Source organism: Diabrotica undecimpunctata, chromosome 3, assembly GCF_040954645.1.
Source record: "Diabrotica undecimpunctata isolate CICGRU chromosome 3, icDiaUnde3, whole genome shotgun sequence".
Taxonomy (NCBI): domain Eukaryota; kingdom Metazoa; phylum Arthropoda; class Insecta; order Coleoptera; family Chrysomelidae; genus Diabrotica; species Diabrotica undecimpunctata.
Window position 1 is genome coordinate 4,347,665 of NC_092805.1, and position 21,518 is coordinate 4,369,182.

The 21,518-nt window shown below is 33.0% G+C and overlaps 1 protein-coding gene across 1 annotated transcript in view; it reads left to right on the top strand.

The window, feature by feature from the left end:
• The window catches only part of LOC140435434 (uncharacterized), a 54,887-nt gene that overhangs the window by 24,436 nt on the left and 8,933 nt on the right, over positions 1-21,518 (top strand). Inside the window, exons 5-8 of the mRNA XM_072524168.1 lie at positions 1,248-1,542; positions 13,351-13,965; positions 18,763-18,863; positions 19,080-19,164. Coding sequence (XP_072380269.1) covers positions 1,248-1,542; positions 13,351-13,965; positions 18,763-18,863; positions 19,080-19,164 — 1,096 coding nt within the window. The remainder of the gene's footprint in view (positions 1-1,247; positions 1,543-13,350; positions 13,966-18,762; positions 18,864-19,079; positions 19,165-21,518) is intronic.

Here is a 21,518-nt window from a genome sequence, read left to right on the forward strand (position 1 = left end):
TTTCATCCATAATCAAATTGAAGAGCATGGAGCTCAATGAATCCCCTTGTCTTATTCCGTTGCCTCGTTCTATAGGTTCTTTAAGTTGTCCATCTATTCTGACTTCCATTTTGTTGTTTTGGTAGATGTTTTCGATAGTTTTTATAATATTTAGGGGAACTTATCTATTATACAGAAGATGGATTAGATCTTTAAGTCTTATTCTGTCAAACGCTTTTTTAGGTCAATCAGACACAGAAATGCTGGTCTAGGATACTCTAATGATTTCTCAGTAATTTGCTTCATAACGACTATTGCATCTGTACACGATCTTTCACTACGAAAACCCTGTTGTTCATCTGCTAAACTTATCCTCTGATTTATTAACACCTGTAAAATTTTAGTTGTAAGTTTTAGCGTAATATTTAACCTCTGTAGTTTTCTGGCTGTTTTTTATCCTCTTTTTTGAATAGTAGAATTATTTCGCTCGTTCTCCATTCTTCCGATATTTTATTGTGTTTTATAATTTTATTAATTAATGTTGTTAATTTTTCCATCATTGCTGCTCCACAATATTTCAGTAATTCCTTTGGTATCCCGTCTTTACCTGCTGCTTTTCTGTTCTTCAGGTTTTCAAGTATTTTCCGAACTTCCTGTACATTTATATTAGGTTCTTAGTTTGTGGTAATTTCTGGTGTTTCCGGTTTTAGCGGAGTTTGTTCTTCCAATGCGTATAATAGCTTTTTTAGGTAGTCAATCCATGTATCCTTTTCTATGTATTTTGGTTCTATTAGTTCCTTTACCTACGTTCTTTGACCTCTTATGAAGCCGCGTATTTTCTTTTGCAAACTATAAAAATCATGTTGAAGTTTTTGTTAAACAACTTTTGGTGGTACAAATAACTTTTCATAAACAGATAATGGCACAGTGGCACGAAAGGTTGTCTACTCCTGTTTTACAACATTTATATTATTGCAGCAAGCGAGATAATAATGATCCACGAGGTCAAACTACCAGTTTATCTACAACTTAAGTAAACAAAAGTGCAGTTTATGTTTACACTTAGGTATTTTATACTACAATTTTCGCAGGTATAAAATATAATCGATGTCGTTCTGTTATAGAGACCTATGTGTGAATTATAAAAACTGATATTGCTACACTGATAACGATATTTGTATAAAAAGTTTTTAATGAGTATTCTGATACTTAATATACATATTATAGCTACAATATTTACGAATTTGCAGGTACGAGAACATCGATAGTGTATCACACCGCAAGGCCATTTCGATTATGTGTATATGAACAATATGAGGGAAAGTCGGCATTTAATTTTAATTTTAATAGTTCTATTCATCCTCGGCCAGGTGACAAATGGATACAAAGTTTTGCTAGTATTTTCCATGCCGGCCAAAAGTCATTACATGTTAGGCAATGCCTTGGCCAAAGGACTAGTTGCAGCGGGACATGATGTTACGATGATAGCTTATTTTGAAGAAAAAAATCCGCCCCCGGGAGGTACTTATACGAACGTGCTTCTGAGTGGTAGAGAAAAAGTATGTAAGTACTTATTTTTATTCTAATTTTAATCTGTTTATATGTTTTTTTTTATTTATCATCCAATGTTTACTCGCAGCAGTTCTGAAAAGTTATTTTGTCGTTTTTCCACTTCACTGCTTTAAATTTTTCAAACAATGCGTGCATTGTTTCCCCAGTACTCTTTTTCTTTCCACTTTTCCTTGTATAACCAATCGCATTAACTCATATTTTTTATTTCTTAGTAAGTGACCAAAGTAGTTCATTTATCTTCCATAGTATTGAGTAATTCTTTTTCTTTTTTTAATCTTTCTTAATGTTTCTGTGTTAGTTACGTGTTGTGTCCATGATATTTTTCACATTCTTCGATAACGCCCCATCTCAAAGCTGGCAAGTATTTTTTCAGTTGCGTCTGTAACTGTCCAGGCTTGAACTCCATAAAAAATTGGAAAAACCGTATAAAAATATCAAAATAAACCTATTTTGTACTAAAGTTGTGGTTAATTCCAAAATGCCAGAAAAAAGCTTCAGAACAATATTTAAACTGCTATCCCATATTTCGAAAATTGATTAAAAAACGTTGTAGCTCACTTTTGCTTAGCTTAGAGGAGAGCGATTTAAAAAAATTTCCACAACATTTTATTTTTTACTTCGTCAGTTTTAATATTTTTGTAGTTTTCTTAATCCATATTTTATAACTTTTCCTCAGCTTTTCACTTTCACGTACCGCATTGTTGTTAAAATTACAGGTCCTGATTTAGATCGAGTTACAATAAATACCAAGTTTTTCAAGAATTTTAGGTAGAGATGGTTTAGGTAAGTGGTTTATACAATGATATTTCAACAAAGTACCTATCTTTCTTTGATCAGTTGCATATAAATGGTAACTAATGAGTATATATCAAAATAAAGAGATTATTATTAGTTTTTTTATTGATTTTACCTTAACGTGATTTTTTTTACTCAAACAAATATCTAAGAATTTACATCACACATACTAACAAGAAGTAAATAAAATAATATCTGTTAGATTTATTTATTACAAAATGAGCATTCTTACAAATTAAAGAGTTTATAATATTTGCATAACAATAACCTTCCGCAGATCCAATATCAAAGATAGTAAAATTATGCAATTTAAACTTCCTTTTATAATAAAACAATGATACCTCTGATTGGAGTGTAGTTAATATTTTTGCAAATCAAAGCAGGTAGTTACAACTGTTGTTATTTTCTTAGAAACCTCCCTATTACGATTTTTGACATTTGTTTGCAATCTCTCTCTCTCTCTCTCTCTCTCTCTCTCTCTCTCTCTCTCTCTCTCTCTCTCTCTCTCTCTCTCTCTCTCTCTCTCTCTTCAATCCTGCGTGATGTTGTGTATTGTCCGTCTCTGGTCATTTCTTTTAACTCATGCGTAGGTCTTTTAAATATGCCTGTAATTTGATCGATCCATTTTGTTGGAGATTTTCCTCGTGGCCTTTTACCTTTCCTTTGGTAATAAGTAGACTTCAGCAAATATGCAAATAAAAATGTAGAAAATATGCGCATAAATATGCACGTGTTTACCCGAAAATATGCAAATATTTTACAAAATATGCATACAAATAAATAAAAAAAATCGTAAAATAGTAACAATTTTATTTAAAAAAAAAAAGTGTACATAACTAAATATTTCCTACTATTCATTAAGATTTACATTTATTTTAAGTAACTACATCATTTTTAAGTATGAATAAACTTATTTAGAATTATGGTAACAATAAATGACCAAGTGGTGTTCAAAATTTTCTAACAAAAACTTGTGGCTTCTGTCTGAGTACATATATTTATATATGGAAAAACTTCGTTCAACATCAACTGATGTAACGGGAGCATTTTTCAAACTAACCAAAACATTTGGTTCTAAATTAATTGTTTCCGAAATATTTCCAGCTAGAACACTGACTACTTCAGAAAGAATATGGTAACCTTTATTTTTTTCCATAGTAGCTTCAAATTTTTTTAAAATATCTTTTCCAATATTACCTCTAACGTTCCGACAACATGACGCAAATTCTTTTATTAATGCTGTACTTTCGAACAATGACAGTTTTGGTGATTCTAACTGAGTAATTGTTTTTTGAACAAAACTAAAATTTGATTTTATAAATGAAAGTTCTTGTTGAAGCAAGTTACTCTGAAAAGTTTGTTTAGAATCCAAAAGAGATTGGGAACTTTCATCTGTTAACGTATCAATTATGTTCTTTATTTTAACAAAATGATCTGCATAAAAATTAGCTGCTTCTAACCATGTTCCACATCGCGTTAAAATAGGTTGTGGTGGAAGAGGAATGTTAGGTAGCATTTCTTTCTCCTATTGCTATAGGAGATTTAAGAAATACTTTTTTGACACTGGATATCATGGTATTTACAAGAGGAAACTTTTTTCGTATTTCCTCTGCAACTCTGTTTAATCCATGCGCTACACAAGTAACATGTATTAAATCTGGGAAAAATATTTTTAAATTTTGTCCTGCTTTCACCATATAAGGAGCAGCATCCGATAAAATAAGCAGTAATTTATTAGAAGGAATAGTTGTCGGAAGAAAAAAAGTTGCTAATGTTTCTTGTATAAAACGCAAAATTGTTAAAGCATCTGTTTTCTCAAGTTGCTGGCATGAAATAAGATGAGATTTTGGTAAGGTATCTTCTTTATGAACACCAATCAATAAATGAGCAATATACTTTCCTAAGGAATCAGTGGTTTCGTCTACAGATATGTAAAAATAATTATCTGCAATTTCTTCCTTAATATTAATTAACACCGACGAGTATAGCCCGTTCACATTATTTCTTCTTAGAGACCGATCACTTGGAACATTAAGTTTGCAATATTTTTTTAGAAACGAACTAAAATTTACATTTGCTAATTTTGAAAGCGGTATGTTTGCAGACACTAATGCGCGACACAAGTCTTCATTAAAAGTTTCTTGCTCATCTAATTTTTTTTGAAGTAGATTGGAAACATTTAGCCATTGAAGTTTGATGTTTTCCTCCTATTTTTCCTTTTTTTGCAATGTGTGAAGCAGTTCTTACATGTTGGTCTATCTGAAATTTCTTCTCACATGCTATCTATAAATAAAAATAAAAACCTTTATTTTAACCCAACCTTTAAAATATAAAAATATACAAGGTGTTTTTGGTTAATCAAATAACTGGTTTGGAAAAAAAACACTCGCTAAGTGTTTTAAATGCAGTATTAATCCACAAATTAGTTTTTGTTACTAACCATTAGTACATCATATAACTTATTTTAAAATTCAACAAAAGTTTTTTTTTTGTTAATTCAATTACAATAAAAATAATTGTGTTTTAGAATAGCTGACTTCATAAAAAAAAAATAAAGGTGAAAAATTTTTCTAAATACACACCATTGTATTGTACCATGGACAATTTTTTCTCACTAAAGGAAGCTATTTTTCATTTAAAAACAACCTACGAGTACTAAATTTCAAGTAAATACGTTTATTGGTTTTAAAGTTATTGTTGTTATTAACTAAAAGAATTTAATTTTTTTTAATTTTAACACCCTGTATCTCGAAAAGTAAATAAGTTTGACCCCTCATTAACTATATCGTTTTGTTCAATTTTTCGAGAAGTATCTACAGTCAAACGTTGTAAGTGTCATTTGGAAACACCCTGTATGTATGAAATATTAGATATTTAATAGAAAATATTAGATACTTACCATTTTGCCACAGACTGAACAGTAGATTTTTCCCATATCCATAGACAGCTCTTTATAAGGTTTAATCCAAGTTGAAGCACTGGTTGTTTTAGGCATTATAAAATCACAATCTTCCTTTTTGTTACGCACAACGAGTGTTTACGCTTTGAATATCAAAACAAAAATGATTTACAAATCTAAGCATCAAATTAGAAATGTTTAGGTACCTAATTCAATAAACTGGGAGATTTTGGAAAATCCCTAAATTAGGAACAAAACTATTAGCCGTTTACCTGCTGTTAAGATACAATAAATTGTAGATAGATTTGGGGATTAGATCATAAAATGCAAATGAGCGAACCCTTAGCGATTATCCAATAACTGAATGCCTCAGTGACCGAGACTTTCTAAGAATGTTGAGGGCTACTTAAATTGATCTTCTTTGAAATTGTAAATGTTTTGTACCTGTAGAGATTACGTACTTAGATCATTTCTTGATTAAAATGACTACAAAATTTTATACAAGAATTGAAATAAATTGGTAAGTTTAAAAATTTTCAAATACAGTATAAAAATCTGAACTTTTATGCACTTTATGCAAACTTTTATACAAATATGCCAAAATATGAAATATTTGCATAAAATATGCACAATATGCAAAATATGCAATATGCATATTTGCCGAAGTCTAGTAATAAGCCTTTCCATATTTTTTTTGTCTGCTCTTATAACACATCAAGAGTATTTTAATTGTTGGAGATGAACTTTGTTGGATAGCCGTTTGCTGATTTTTAGCTCATTAAAAAATATTTGTTCTATGGTCGGTCCACGGAATTTGTAACATTCTTCTCTAACAGAACGTTTCAATGGCTTCTATTTTTCTTCTTTATGCTTGTCGTAGGGTCCTAGATTTACATCCGTATGTTTGCAATGTGCCAAAGCATATTCCTTTTCTATTTAGTCTTTTTCTTCTTTAGCGTTATGTAGATTACAAATGAGACATTGATTTTTTTCGGTGCAAAAAGCCGATAATAAATCAGTATTGAATATGTGTCTATACTGACTTTTGGTTGCTAGCTTTATACAGTGAATAAAATTTTCTTCTTCTTTAAGTGCCATCTCTGCGACGAAAGCTGGCAATCATCATGGCTATTCTGACCTTCGAGGCAGCTGCTCTGAATAATTGCCTTGAGCTGCAACCAAACCACTCTCTCAGGTTCTTCAACCAGAAAACGCGTCTTCCTCCTACGCTTCTCCTACCCTCTACTTTTCCTTTAATTATGAGTCTCAAGATGTTGTATCTTTCGCCTCTCATCACATGTCCGAGATATTGCAATTTCCTTTCTTTTATTTTATTTTCCATTTCCCTCTCTCTGCCTATCCTCCTTAACACTTCTGTATTGGTGACTCTATCTACCCATGGAATCCTTAACAATCTTCTAAATGTCCACATTTCAAACGAGTTAAGTCGATTTATTGTATTCCGGTTTAATGTCCATAATTCAGCTCCATAGTAGAGTACACTGTGTACATAACATTTAATTAGCTTTATTCTGAGGGCCAATGTCAGATCTATATATACAAGGATTTCCACAGTTTTCACTGTATTCCTTCACTCAACCGTTTTCTCCAATTTTTCCTGTTTAGCCAGTCCCCTTCCTGTAAATTTCTTCTACTCATTGCTTCGTCCAGTTCATCTCTGAAAGATCTTCGGGGTCTGCCTCTCTTTCTTCTTCCTATCGGGCTCCACTCTGTTATTCTATTTATCCACCGATTTTGATCTGCTCTTCTGACATGTCCGTACCAGGTTAACCTCTTCTGTTTGATGTAGTCTATTATGTCGGAGTTCATTCCCATTCTCCTCTTAATCTCCATGTTATTTATTCTATCTCTTCTTGTTACTCTGTCAGATCTTTGCTGCATAAAAACTTGCAGACTCTTATTTCTGCACTATAATCGTTATTTTCTGTGATTATCGTTCCCAAGTAAGTATATCTTTTTACTCTCTTAATCTGCTGGCCGCCTACCGTCAATATTTCGTTTGTATTGTTGTTCTTGCTAATTATCATGAATTTTGGTTTTTTTGATGTTAAGAGAAAGTCCGTATTCTCCACTATATCTTAATATTTTGTTCATTTTTCTTTCTAAGTCTTCCAAGTTGTCGGCTATTATGACTGTATCGTCGGTACACCTAATGTTGTTAATTAAACTTCCGTTCACTTTTATGCCGTCTGTCTCGTTTACCAAAGCTTCTTGTATGATTTCTTCAGAATAAGCATTAAACAATAACGGCGACAGTATGCAACCTTGCCTGACCCCCGTCCTTATCTCCACTTCTTCTGACACTTCTCTTCCAATTTTCACATTTAATCGTTGGCTGTAGTATAAATTTGATATCAATGTTACATTCCTCACATCCAGATTCTTGTTTTTGAGTATTTCTATAAGTCGGTCATGTTTTACCTTATCGAATGTCTTGTTGTAGTCTATAAAGCATACATAAAGATCTCGATTAACATCCAAATATCTTTGGGTCAGCACGTTAAAATAAAATAGTGCCTCTTTTATGCCCACTCCATTCCGAAATCCAAATTGGGAATCACTAATATCCATCTCCAGCTTAGCATGTATTCTATTATGGATGATTTTTAGCAGGGTTTTTAAGGTATGTGACATTAGACTGATCGTTCCATAATCACTACATTCTTTGGCATTTACTTTCGTAAAATTCCACTCACGTGGAATGATTCCTGTGCAATAGATTGTGTTCAGTAGTTGGACTAAAAGATCTATGTTTTTTTCATTGACCAGTTTTAGCAATTCACTTGGTATTTCATCTGGACCAGCAGCTTTATTATTTCTCATGGACTTTAGTGCATGCATAACTTCTGACTTTGTTATTTCAGGTCCCTCTTCTTTACTCTGATTATCTTCATATATATTTTCCTGTTTCTGGTCATGGAATAATTCCTTTATATATTCTTTCCATCTTCCTAATTTTTGTTCTGTCTACACTAAAATGTTTCCTTGTTTGTCCAATAGTATGCTTGAGGTTTTTTGTTTTGCTACCCCAGCTAATTCTTTAACTTTCTTATGGAGATTGAAGTTACCATATTTGTTTTGTAAGTCTTCTATTTCTTGGCATTTTCCAGCCAAATAAGTCTCTCTAGCTTCTCTTATTTTCCTTCTTATTTGATTATGCAGCTGTTGATACTGAGTTATGTTGATATTCTTTTGCCTTCTTCTGTCCTTCATCATTTCCAAGATTTCTTCTGTCATCCAATCTCCTTTCTTGCATCTGGTTGTTATGAGTTCTCTGCGATTTGGGTCGATAATTGTATTTTTTAAGAATTGCTACTGTTGTTCTACAACATCATCAATTGATTCCGGTATGGATTCTAGGTTTGCATTAATTTCTTGTTTCAGTTTTTCTTTGACGTCTTCTAATTCTAATTTTTGTACATTCAGTTTATCACTTTTGTAGCTTTTTTGTATCTTTTTTAAGTGAAGTTGGAATTTTACTACAAGAGGATTGTGGTCCGACGCCACTTCTGCACCTGGGTACGCTTTCACCGATTGTATTGCGTTTTGGTATCTGTGGTTTATTAAAATATAGTAAATTTGGTTTCTAACGATTTTATCGACCTTGTCAGCTGGCGATTTCCAAGTGTAAAGGCGTCGTTTAGGCAATTTGAAGAAAGTATTCATTACCGCAAGATTAGGTTCTAGGCAGAATTCTATAACGCGTTCTCCTCTCATTTCGAACACCGAGTCCATATGGTCCTACAGTAGGAATAAAATTTGAGAAGCGTTAAAGACTCATATTAAAATACATCTTTATTTTTAACATCCAATATTTATTGCAATCTGTCTCATTACAACAATAAGCAATATGTATATTTTATGTACAATAACATAGTAGAAAATCGCCCAGTGACGAGCACCCAGGTCAGACATATCATCATCATCATCATCATCATAATTTGGCTCTACAACTCTATGTGAGTCTTGGCTGCGTTTACTATTTCGCTCCATTGTTGTCGGTCCTGAGCAGCTATTGCCTATTGCTGTATTCCCATTTCGCGTAGATCACTGGCTACTACGTCGTTCCATCTCTTTCTTGGACAAACAACTGACCTTCTGCCATCGGGCCTTTCCCAGAATGTGGCGTTCAGGAGTCTTTCGTCACTCGATCTTAGTACGTGGCCCGCCCATCTTATTAAGTTTGCTTTAATGTAGCGTACTATGTTTTCATCTCCAAGGTCAGACATATAATGTTATAAATTTAATCTATGATATACCAATTAATTTAAACTTCAACTTAACAAAGTTTAATACAGATAAACAACACTGACACATATATGACTATTACAACGAAAAAAGATTTAGAAAACACCAGAATAAAAACTTGTTATTTCACCTCACTATGACACTATGCTCTGTTTCTCCAGATTTACTAGAGGTCCAAAGGGTCTGGTCGTTTTAATCTTCTTACGTGTGAAACGTTGAGCAGATCCGTGGCCAGCGGATTTGGATGACAGGATAGTCTGGTCGTGTATACAGAGTTTACAGCAGATATTGCTTCGCTAACTGTTGGTAACTGTAGATCGTGGTGTAATCTGTGGTTCGTAATATACCAAGGGATATTGCAGATCTGGCGCAGTACTTTCGATTGGAATCGTGGAAGTTTTTGTATGTTGGTATTACTTGCTGTACCCCAGATTTGTGCTGCATATTGCCATACCGGTTTTAAAATACATTTATATATCAGAAGTTTGTTCTCCAGGCAAAGATTTGATTTTCGACTCATGTACCAGTACATTTTCCTGTAGATTAAGCTGAGTTGAATGCGTTTCTTCCAGAAACTTCTTCTTCTTTTTAAAGTAAACGTTATTTGTGTTGATTTTAAACTGTTGACTTGGATTCGCCACAGTTTAAGCTAGCTCTCTAGTTTAAGTAGGTGATTTTGTAATACCTGGGATGCTTCAGTTGCTGTAGAATTTGAAGCCATGATAACTGTGTCATCGGCATATGTAGCGATTGTTGTATTGGTCGTTGTTGGGAGATCTGATGTGTATATTAAGTAGGGGATGGGTCCTAGTGTGCTTCCTTGTGGAACTCCGGAACAAATTGGAAACAGCTTAGTGATTTCCCCACCTCTTTTGACTTGAAAGAATTGATCTGTCAGGTAGGATCTTAAAAGTGAATGTATGAGATGAGGATATATGGATTTAACTTTGGAGATAAACCCTACATGCCAAACTTTGTCGAATGCTTGAGAGATATCTAGAAATGAAGCAGTACAGTAATTTTTGTATTCAATTGAATTTCTGATAGTCTTTACCACCCTATGAATTTGCTCGATGGTACCATGTTGTTTTCTAAATCCAAACTGATAAATCGGTAAAACATTACTGTCATATAAAATAAGCTCTAGTCTTCTCAGAAAAAGCCGTTCAAATACATTGGATATAATAGGCAACAAGCTAATTGGGTGATATGAAGATACTTCTGTGTGATCCTTATTAGGTTTTGGCATAAGAACAATTTGAGCAACTTTCCATTGGAGTTTTAATATTGAATTAAATATATAAGTAGTTAAACGTACACCTTCGTTGGGTAGATTTTTTAGTACTAAACTAAAATAGATGTTAGTTGTTCTTTTCTTGCGTAGTGGATTCTTTTGCTGGAATAGAGTTTTTATGCTCACGAATGGAATTTTTAATATCTTCATCTATAGCATTTGCTCTGTTCTTATAGTGACCAGACATATCTCCAGGTATAAAGCCTCCACCTTCCTGACTATCAATTTTTTTGAATAGTGTAATTAACCACATATCTGTTATGTTAAAAGTGTCCAAAAATGTTTTTTCACAAATTTCGTCGGTATTCTGCTAACTGCAAATTATATTCATATGTCCAGTTTCTTCTGGACACTTTTCAACCTTTCTCTCTTGTCTGAGAACATACTGTAACTTTTCTGTTACGTTTATCATTACAACCAGGTCCAAATTCTCTAATTTTTGTTAATTTTTCAGTTTTACTAGTATATTCTTGACTACGGTTTCACAGTTTCTTTACTTTTCAAACACTTGGATTCCTTTGTCTCTCCCTTACCTGATTTTTCTTCTTTGGGTTTTGTTTTTTCTTAAAAGACGTATTTAATGATGAACTGATAACTTTGGTGCATGTAGAAGTTTCCGCTGTCAATGTATCTTGAGTATGTAATGCACTTTGAACATTTGGTATTTTTTTTACCAGTAGAAGTTAGTTCGGTCGTAAATGATATATGTAGGTGTTATTATTTTTGATTGAAATTCTAAACTAGTATGTTCACGCGAGTTTTTAACATTTAAGACATGCTTACCAGTTAATAATAAAGACTTTACTTCTTGTCTGTCATCTTCCTGATTAGAAGAGCCTGGTAAATTGATTTGAATGTTATTTATAGTAATATTCCGCTACCTTGCTTTCTTGTCTCACAACTTACAATGAAGTTGAAAAAACTTACTCAATGAATTTTTCGAGAAAAACATTGTATGCAATATTACAATGTTTTTATAAGAAATATTCATCAATAATAAAATTTTTCAATATTGTAACATTGGTTACAACATTTTTTCCTCCAAGGGATTCAAAATTTGTAATTACAAAAACATTGTAAGTAGAATTTCAATGTTATTCATATCAGGTGTCGATTTTACTCTTAAAATCATCATTCAATCTTCGCTTATCCACTGCTGGACATAGATCTCACTCATAATTTTCCATCTATTTCGATCTTGTGCCTCTTGCATCCAATTCCTATGACAACGTTTTAGATCGTCAGTCCAACGTGTTGGTGGACGACCTCTGCTTTGGTAGGCATCATCTCTTGGTATCCATTCCAGTATCCGCTTTGTCCATCTATTATCTGTCATTCGAGCCACGTGACCTGCCCAGTTCCATTTCAGTGTTGCTACTCTCTCTACTGCATCAGCCACTCCTGTTCTTTGTCGTAGCTGGCGATTTGGGATCTTGTCTCGTAGTGAAACGCCCAGCATAGCACGCTCCATCGCCCTTTGACACACACGGATCTTTTGAACTGTTCTCTTTGTCATGGTCAACGTTTCCGCACCGTAAGTTAACACTGGCAAAACACACTGATTAAACGTTTTTCTTTTAAGGCATATTGGTATATCAGACGATTTGAAAATATGGTTCAGCTTGCCGAAGGCTGCCCAAGTCAGTCAAGCTCAACGGTTTGGTTATCTTTTCCATTTTAAAATTTCTTTGGATTTAAAAGTTCTTTGGCCTCATCTATCCTATCAGCTATTAGTACAATATCATCTGCAAACCTTAGATGGTTAAGCTTTTCTCCGTTTATGTTTATGCCCTTGACGGTCAGTTTTGCCTTTTTACATATATATTCCAAAAGTGTAGTGAACAGTTTCGGCGATATGGTGTCCCCCTGGCGTACTCCACGTTGTGTCGGGAATTTCTGGGTTTGACGATCAACCACTCTAACACTGGCTGTTGCGTTTTGGTATATGTGTTTAATTATATTTATATACCGATAGTCAATTCGGCATTATGTCAAGGCCTCCAACATTTTTTTTTGATATAGCCTTTTCTGAAACCCGCCTGTTCTATGGGCTGATAAAATTCCAATTTATTTTCTAGTCGTTTCGTAATTATTTTTGTAAATATATAGTTTATAAATATGTGAAAGTAGACTTATGGGCCTGTAATTCCTGAGGTCGGTAGCATCCCCTTTTTTATGAAGTATGATAATTTCTGCGTTATACCACTGGGTTGGTGTTATTGCTTCCTGCAAACATCTAGTGAATAGTTTCGCAAGGACCTGCCATAATCTTTTTCCAGCCACTTTCAAGACATCTGCCACTATTTCATCGCCTCCGGGGGACTGATTGTTTTTCATTTCTTGCACTGACCTTCGAACTTCATTGGGTGTTACGTCCGGTAAAATTTCAGATCCCTCATTGATTATCTTTGGTAATGATCCACTCCGGTTACATTGCTGTTCTTTATATGTATAGTTGTCTTACTCTTAAAATAAATAGATAAAAATTTAATTCCATGTAATAAATATTTTTTACTGTACTTATTTTTTTTTTATTTTTCAGTTAACAAAGATTTTAACTTTTTCGATTTAGAACATATTCCCACAACATTGGCAATATATTTAACTTACCAAAAAGGTATCATTTTAACTAAAACCATGTTTGAACATAAAAATGTCAAGAGGTTATTGGCATCAAATCAAAGATTCGATGCAATTGTTATGGAACAATTTTGCAACGATGCAATAAAAGGTCTCGGGTGGTACTACGATGCTCCCGTGATTCTTGTAAGTCCGATTGGTGCCAATTACTGGGTGAATAATTTGGTAGGGAATCCCAACCCGTTATCTTACGTACCAGAATTACATCTTGAGTATACTGAAAATATGACGTTATTACAAAGAGTTAAGAATACGGTCATAATGCTAGTTCGTATAATAAATCAACAAATATGTTATTTTCCTGCGCAACGAGAGATACTAGGAAAAGTTTTTCCTGGAAGTCCAAGTTTAGAAGAATTAATGACAAATGTATCTCTTGTTCTGCTGAATTCTCACGAGAGTACAAACCAGCCGGTACCATTGGTACCAAATATGATAAACGTTGGTGGAATGCATATATCTCCTGGAAAAGGATTACCTCAAGATTTGAAAGATATTATGGACAGTGCCAAAGAAGGTAAGTTTGTACCTTTTTATTCTCTTTTTCGACTCGATATTTATAAAAAAAATACAGTAGATGTCATATTGTACCAGTTGTTGAAAAGAAGCCTTTTTAAACTCTCAAGCAAAAAAAAAAATAAAAACTTCTATAGGAACGACTTTTTAAGGAATCTAAAAAAATTAATTTCTTGGAATTTTGCCTTTTTAATCAATGATTCCGTAAAACTGCATCGATACTTTAATAAAATAATATTAGTAGACTTTTTTAAGAATTTTTCTTTCAAATGTTCTATGTACGTCAGGGATGAACGTTCTTCTTCACAGGGACATAATCTTCCAAAAATAAGATCTTGAGGAAACTTCATTTCTTTTCCAGTGATTATCATCGATATATAACCGGTTACTTCATGTTCGGAACTTCTATAGACTAACAGAAATAGAGGAATTAAAGTATCCCAATCTTTTTGATTATCAGCGACAAATATTGAAAGGTATTGACAAACAGTTCTATTAGGATGGAGATTACGACTAGAGTGTAGAGGCGTAGTGCGAGTTTTCTTAATATCCAAGTTTTTTATTAATTCTTGCCATAATTCTAATTCAAAATTTCGTCCTTGGTCAGAATTTAACTCTAAAGGAACTCCATTTCTTCCAGTGGCGGCCCGTGAGGTAGTGCCATAGAGCCATGGCACTACCTTGCTAACTATGGACAAACATATTTTTTTATCTTTAAAACATTTTAATGCCTGTTCCTATGAAAAGAGAAAGATTCTACAAGCATCCTATGTGACTGACAGAGATAGAGCTATATCATGGTACAATGAATACACAAGGTATGATACATAATGTCCCAAAATCGGTTCGCTTTCGCGCATGACGTAGTGAAGAACGCTTATTCCCGCAACATTTGAATGTAGTTGTATAGGAAAGACTTTTAATTTTAAGTTTTTTTATATAATTTGGCTAATTTAATTATAGTAATTATAAAGAGATGATAAAATTATGTTATTATAATATTTATCCTTTATAAAACATAGATATCCTTTATAAGACAAGTTTTAATTATCTTTTATTACACGTAGGTACAGGTTAATTAACTTATACTCCAGAGTTCGATATTTCAGATGTTTAAAAAGATACAGAAAAGTAGTAATGGAGGTACACAAAAGTTGTACGTATATATACCTACTAAACTAAACACAAAATCAAAATAAATAATGACAAAGTCAACTTTATTTATATCGAATGAGCTAGCTGGCCATCGAACATGAGTGTAGTGAGGGCACACAATATTGCACAACATTTAAAATGACATTTTTGTATTATTCACACATAAAATTATCTTGGTATTGTTTATAATAATGATAACATTGTATATTTTAATAATGATAACATGATTTAACAAAGAAAAATATGTTATTTTGGAAGATACTAAATTGATTTCCTCCGAAACAGTTCTTATTGCAAATTGCATAGCAGGCTGAGGCTATTTTCTTACTTAACAAATCGATATAAAAAAACCATTTAAGGTTTCATGACTAATAATTAATAAAAATAAAGATTTAGACTTACGTCGTTGACCTAGAAGTAGTAAGAAGCTGCTCAACATACTTTTTGGACTCTCTGTGTTCGCCTCCTTGTACGCGTTTCTTTTGTTTGGTTAAAAGGGTGCCGATGTTGATTTAGGCAAATAAAGACTAGGTACTGCCTCAGGTTTGAGTTTTAGACCCTTTTTAGAAACGTAATATAAAAGTTCCTGTTGTAGATTTCTTAGGTAATCTTCAGTTTTAAAATGTGTATAACAAATTCTTGCAGTATTACAATTAAAATTATTCTATCTACAACAAGATATAATCCACAGTTTTCTGGTCACGCTATCTTTCTTTAGGAAATGTATGAAACCTAAAGATTTTATCTTCATTGTCACTATTGCAACAAGCAATTGTACAGTGTACTTTGAAAACGGTACAAAACCAGATATACAATGGCAAATAAAAACTTTCAGTATAAATAAATAGTAACTAAACACCATTTGTATAAAGACACATATATAAGCATATATCTAAATTATTTTTCTATTATAAAATAGATGACTCAGTCAGTATTGAGATACTTTAAAATATATTTATTATCTCATAACTTGCAATTTGCAATAGTCACCATTGATAACCGATATTATTGTTGAACTTTTGTTTTTATACAAGCTTTCTGTCTTACCGGTGTAAAGTCGTCTGAAGTCGATATTTATTGTGTTTTGCGTTTGAACTAATTTGTGTCTTATTTTCATATTATTACATTGATTGATATGTAAATTTTGCATATAATAATCGGTAGGTTATAGTAATGTGTATATTTTTTATTTTACTAAATTTCATTATAACTCATTTAAAATAGCATATTGAATTGTAAAACAGATTTTTCTCTATTGTACTCTATTTTGTTTTTATTTCAGTAAAACTGCTTGGAAGTGAGTGACAGTGAATCAGAATAAGCAAATCTACTACTATTTACCTATTCACAGTATTTCCTCCGCAGAAAATTTTTAAATTTCAAGGGATTTACATACAAAAAGAGTACTTATATTATTAGTATATGTATGAAAACAAAAATAAATATTTCGCCTGAATCTCTAGGAGAAGTAAAGGTTTTACGCTACTGAAAATATATTTTTTATTCAATTATAACCAAAACAAAACATTTAAAAAAAAATTAGATCACTTTTTAACCATAATTTCAAAATTAATGTGTACGTTAAGCTGTAATAATGGGTTCGAGGTGGTTCAGGCGATCTTAACTACGTCAGACTCCTGGGCCAGCTGTCAAATGCCATGCGCAATATCATACCTTGTGTATTCATTGTACCATGGAGCTATATTATACAGATTGAACGAATTTAAAACGGAACATACGAAATCAATGTATTTCGGCTCAACTCCGCTCTAGGTGGTTGGCCAACAAAAGGTTGTCAAATAATTATATTATAAAAATCCAATACTTCAGCGGGCTGCTGGATTCTGAATTCTTTCAAGAACAAGTCAAAACTCCACCCAAATAGGTTGCCTAGAATCACTGAAAAAACTAGACTACACAAGCAGTTATTATGCTGTCAAACCACTTATCGTTTCCTTATAGTCCAAGAGATAGAGCCGAAATTTTGAACTGATCAGTAAGCAGACATTTCTCTATTGGAATATATTCATTGTAACTGGGTTAAGACTTTGCCTTACAGGCGGACGCGCCTCGTGGTACAGGGGGTGGCTATACAGGGATGAAGTTGTCATTTTTTTCGGAAAAATTAACGATCGATAATATGGCTGAAAATTTGCCCAGAGGTATATTTAAGAAAAAAATGTGATTTGTAAAGTAAATATGACTTCAGTTTGAAAAAAAAAACATTATCATAATATCATTTTAAAACTACAAAATATTCTATAAAAGAGGATACTGATACTCTATATCAGACGCTGACGTAGAGTTTTATCAAATGTTTTAGAAAAGTTTTTCTAATTTTTTTTATCGGAAAAATCGTTTGAAAATTTTTGGAAAAAAATCATGGTATAACTGACAGAAAATCGAAAGGATTCTACAAATTAGATTTTACCTCAAAAAATTACGAAAATTTTCATTTACGGAAATTTTTTTGAAAAATTTTGAGGAAAACTCTACTTGACGCTTTTCAGAATAGTAACAGAAGTGAGCATACAAATTTTCAAATCAATCGGTATAAAAATATCATAATAAAATCAGTTTGAAAATTGTTACCGAGACCTAAAATGCGCAGGCAAGTGGTACATTTGATCCCGTTTTATGGCTCCCTGTAACAACCCAGCTGTCCGCTCTTTTCGATTTAGAGTTTTTAGGCGCTAAATAATGAGCCATGAAAATGGCGGACATATTACTTATCGTTAATTTTTCCCCAAAAAATTGCAATTTCACCCCTGTCCGCCACCCCTTATGTATCCACTCTCGCGTCCGCCCTTTGGGATTTCGTCTAGTTATACCAAGATCTTACTCTGGGCAAATTTTCAGCCATATTATCGATCGTTAATTTTTCCGAAAAAAATTACAACTTCATCCCTGTATAGCCACCCCCTGTACCACGAGGGGCGTCCGCCTGTAAGGCAAAGTCTTAACCCAGTTACAATGAATATATTCCAATAGAGAAATGTCTTCTTACTGATCAGTTCAAAATTTCGGCTCTATCTCTCCGACTATTAGGCAAGCTCCTCTTTCCTTTAAAGGAGACAGATAGTTGAACGATATTTTATACAATGTCTATCACCGAGTATGGATTTATTTTTGTCCAAGTTTTATATTGGTCCACTATTTCAAATGCAGTTCAAACAGACATATATTAAATTGTATGTTCCGTTTTAAATTCGTTCAATCTGTATATCTAGTAATACGTTTAAATGAGACTACTCGAGCAAGGCAGGAGATCTCGAGTTTCAGTAGATCATATCTATTTCGAGTTTATTAATGTCTTCGCTTGCTGCTGTTGTGTTTATTATCTAAAATAATATTTTGATTATTTCGTACGTTTAATTTATTTATTGACAATGAATCAAATTAATATCTTAAAAAAAACTCTTTTGGTTGTTTTTCGTTACGCCTTTACCCGATTTAATACATATATATATATATATATATATATATATATATATATATATATATATATATATATATATATATATATATTATATTTACTGATAAGTGTATTACTATTGTAACATTTTTTGTGGAAGTAAATAAACATTTACTGTAATGTACTGTATTTGCTTTAGACTTTACTAATATTTATATTTCTTTTAAGGTATTGTATATTTCAGTATGGGATCTAACATTGATCCGGCTAAAATGAAAGAAGAGATAAGCACAGCAATATTAAGTGCTTTAGGGCAACTACCATACAAGGTAAGTGTACTTCAAGTGTACCACAGACTTTACAATATTTATTCCACGATGGATGACAAATTGTTTAATAGTATGAAATAATAAAGACCTTCTTCTTCATTCGTCGGTTTAAGCATTGTAATGTATTACTATTAAATGCAGTAGATAATAATGTATTTGTATATGAGACCGAAGAATGATTGACTTTACTGAATTTATTCATCCTTATATTTACAGGTTCTCATAAAATGGCATAAAGATGTTCCAGAAAAGAGTAACAATATTGTAATAAGACAATGGTTTCCACAACAAGATGTATTAGGTAAGTAAAATGCTATTAGCATATTTCAAATATACGAATAAAGCTACTACGGTTTACGGTTTGTTAGAACAGTGCGCAGCGCACAGCATACACGTACAGCAGAATCTGTTCTACTCGACTCACGGCAGTTTTGGTTGAGTCGGTTTGTTAGATCAGTGGTCGCCAACCTCTTCAATGTGTTGAGCTACTTTGTTAATTTTGGAATAAACAGCGAGCTACCCACACGGAAGCCACGCAACGTAACGTAAATGAAATAATCCACAGTTAATCTATCATTATATTTATTTATTTTACTGTTTAACTGGTAATACATAATACATAGGTACTAATAATAAACTAATAACAAAATAACTAATATTACTAGTACGTACTTGTTCATAGCTACATTCCTACCTATCAAACGAAGGTATTTGAAAAATAAACACAAAATTTTATCTAGCCACAACGGCATGTCACGTATGATTTAAAAATAGTTAATAATAACAACAAAAAAGTAAAGCACTATCATAAACATAAACATTGAAAAATAAAAAAGTACCTTCAATGAGAAGGCTGACACTCAGACTCATCGATAATTTTTTTAATGTTTGCAGTATAATTTGATGCAGCCATTCGAATACAATTATCCAAATGTTCATCTGTAAGTCGATTGCGATATTTGTTGTTAATAAACTTTATATTGGAAAAAGAAGATTCACACAAATAGGTTGAACTGAATAATGCTTTCACTTTCAAGGCAACACGACATAGAACTGAATATTTGTCTTTACTTACAATAGGCCAGATACATTCAGTACTTAAGACTAACAATTTTAAGGCTAAATCATTTTGAAACTCAATGACTTCCATTTCTGTTGCAGCGATGTCTTCGCCAAAGTTCTGCATAACACAAGCTGCAAACTGCTGGATATCAATTTCCATAAAGGGTGAAACAACAAACTGCGCTATTAAAGCCATTTCAGACTTTCCGACTTCAGAGTGAAGGAGTAGGTCCCCGTATTGACAGTCAACTTCATCGGCCAAGGTTCTGAATAATCTTCTTTGTAAGGCTTGAGCTCTAATCTTGTTCACAATTTTTACCACCAGTTTCATAACGTTGTTTAGTTTCAGAAAATTTCCACATAATGCTTGCTGATGGATAATGCAGTGGTAACAGAGAAATTGCGGAAAAGTTTCATCTTTACGACATAACGCCACCAGACCCTTATCACAACTCACCATAGCTGGAGCGCCATCGGTTGTCAAGCCTACCATTTTCGATATTGGAATTTTCTCGGAAGAAATAATATTTTTAAATGAGAAAACAACTCCTGTCCAGTAGTGTGTCCTTTCAGTGGAATGAACTTCAAAAGATCTTCTTTAATCGTAAAATCACTAAAAACCATCCTGACAAACACGGCCATCTGGGCAGTGTCAACGACATCTGTTGATTTATCCAGTTGAAGTGAAAAATAAACACATTTATCTAAGTCAGTTCTTAACTGTAAAAAAATATCATTGCTCATTACTTCTACACGTCTCATCACTGTATTAGCAGAAAGTTACATAGATTTTATAGCTGAAACTATCTCGTCTTTATTTCTAAAGTTGGCAAATAACGAATCAGCAGCTTCTAAAAACGCCTGTTTTATCATTTCCCCGTCTTCATAAGGTTTCTTTTTTTGTGCAATTATCTGGGACACACGGTACGATGCTTCAGTTGCAGCCTTATTTTTGTCGACTGTTCTTAAAAATATTGATTGTTGTCCAATTAACTGTTTTTTTAACTGTTTCAGTTTCTCCTTTCTGGCGGCAGAATGTAGTGGGAATGATTTTTCAAAATTAGAATGTACAGTTTTATGATGTCTCTCAATATTTCCTTTTTTAGCAACGGAGACCGAAGTATTACATAACAAACACACATTTTTATCTTTAACTTCTGTAAAAAAGTATTGTTCTTCCCATTCCGAATGAAAGTGGTATGTCTTTACCTTCTTACAACTGCTTGCCATAATATTATTTTTGTTGTTCTCTACTAACCCAACCGCTGGACGTTGGTTACGCGTTCAGTTTTAAACTAAGCGCAATGTCGCCGCGCCGTGCGTATTTATCCCGTTCAAAGCAATCCAGATCTTTCTCGAACACTAACCCGCTGGTCCGGCTGGTCGGTTCTATAAATAGCCGATTCTAGCTTGACGGCGTCAGGGGCAGATCGCTCACCGCAACGTTGCCGCTGTTTATGTTTAATATTATGACAATTAGATTTTTTTGTGGAATTTTCGGAAGCTTCTCTGATTTTTGCAGTTTGTAAACTGCAAAATCTGATTAAAATCGTTGTGAGAGCTACCAGAATTACCTCCGCGAGCTACCGGTAG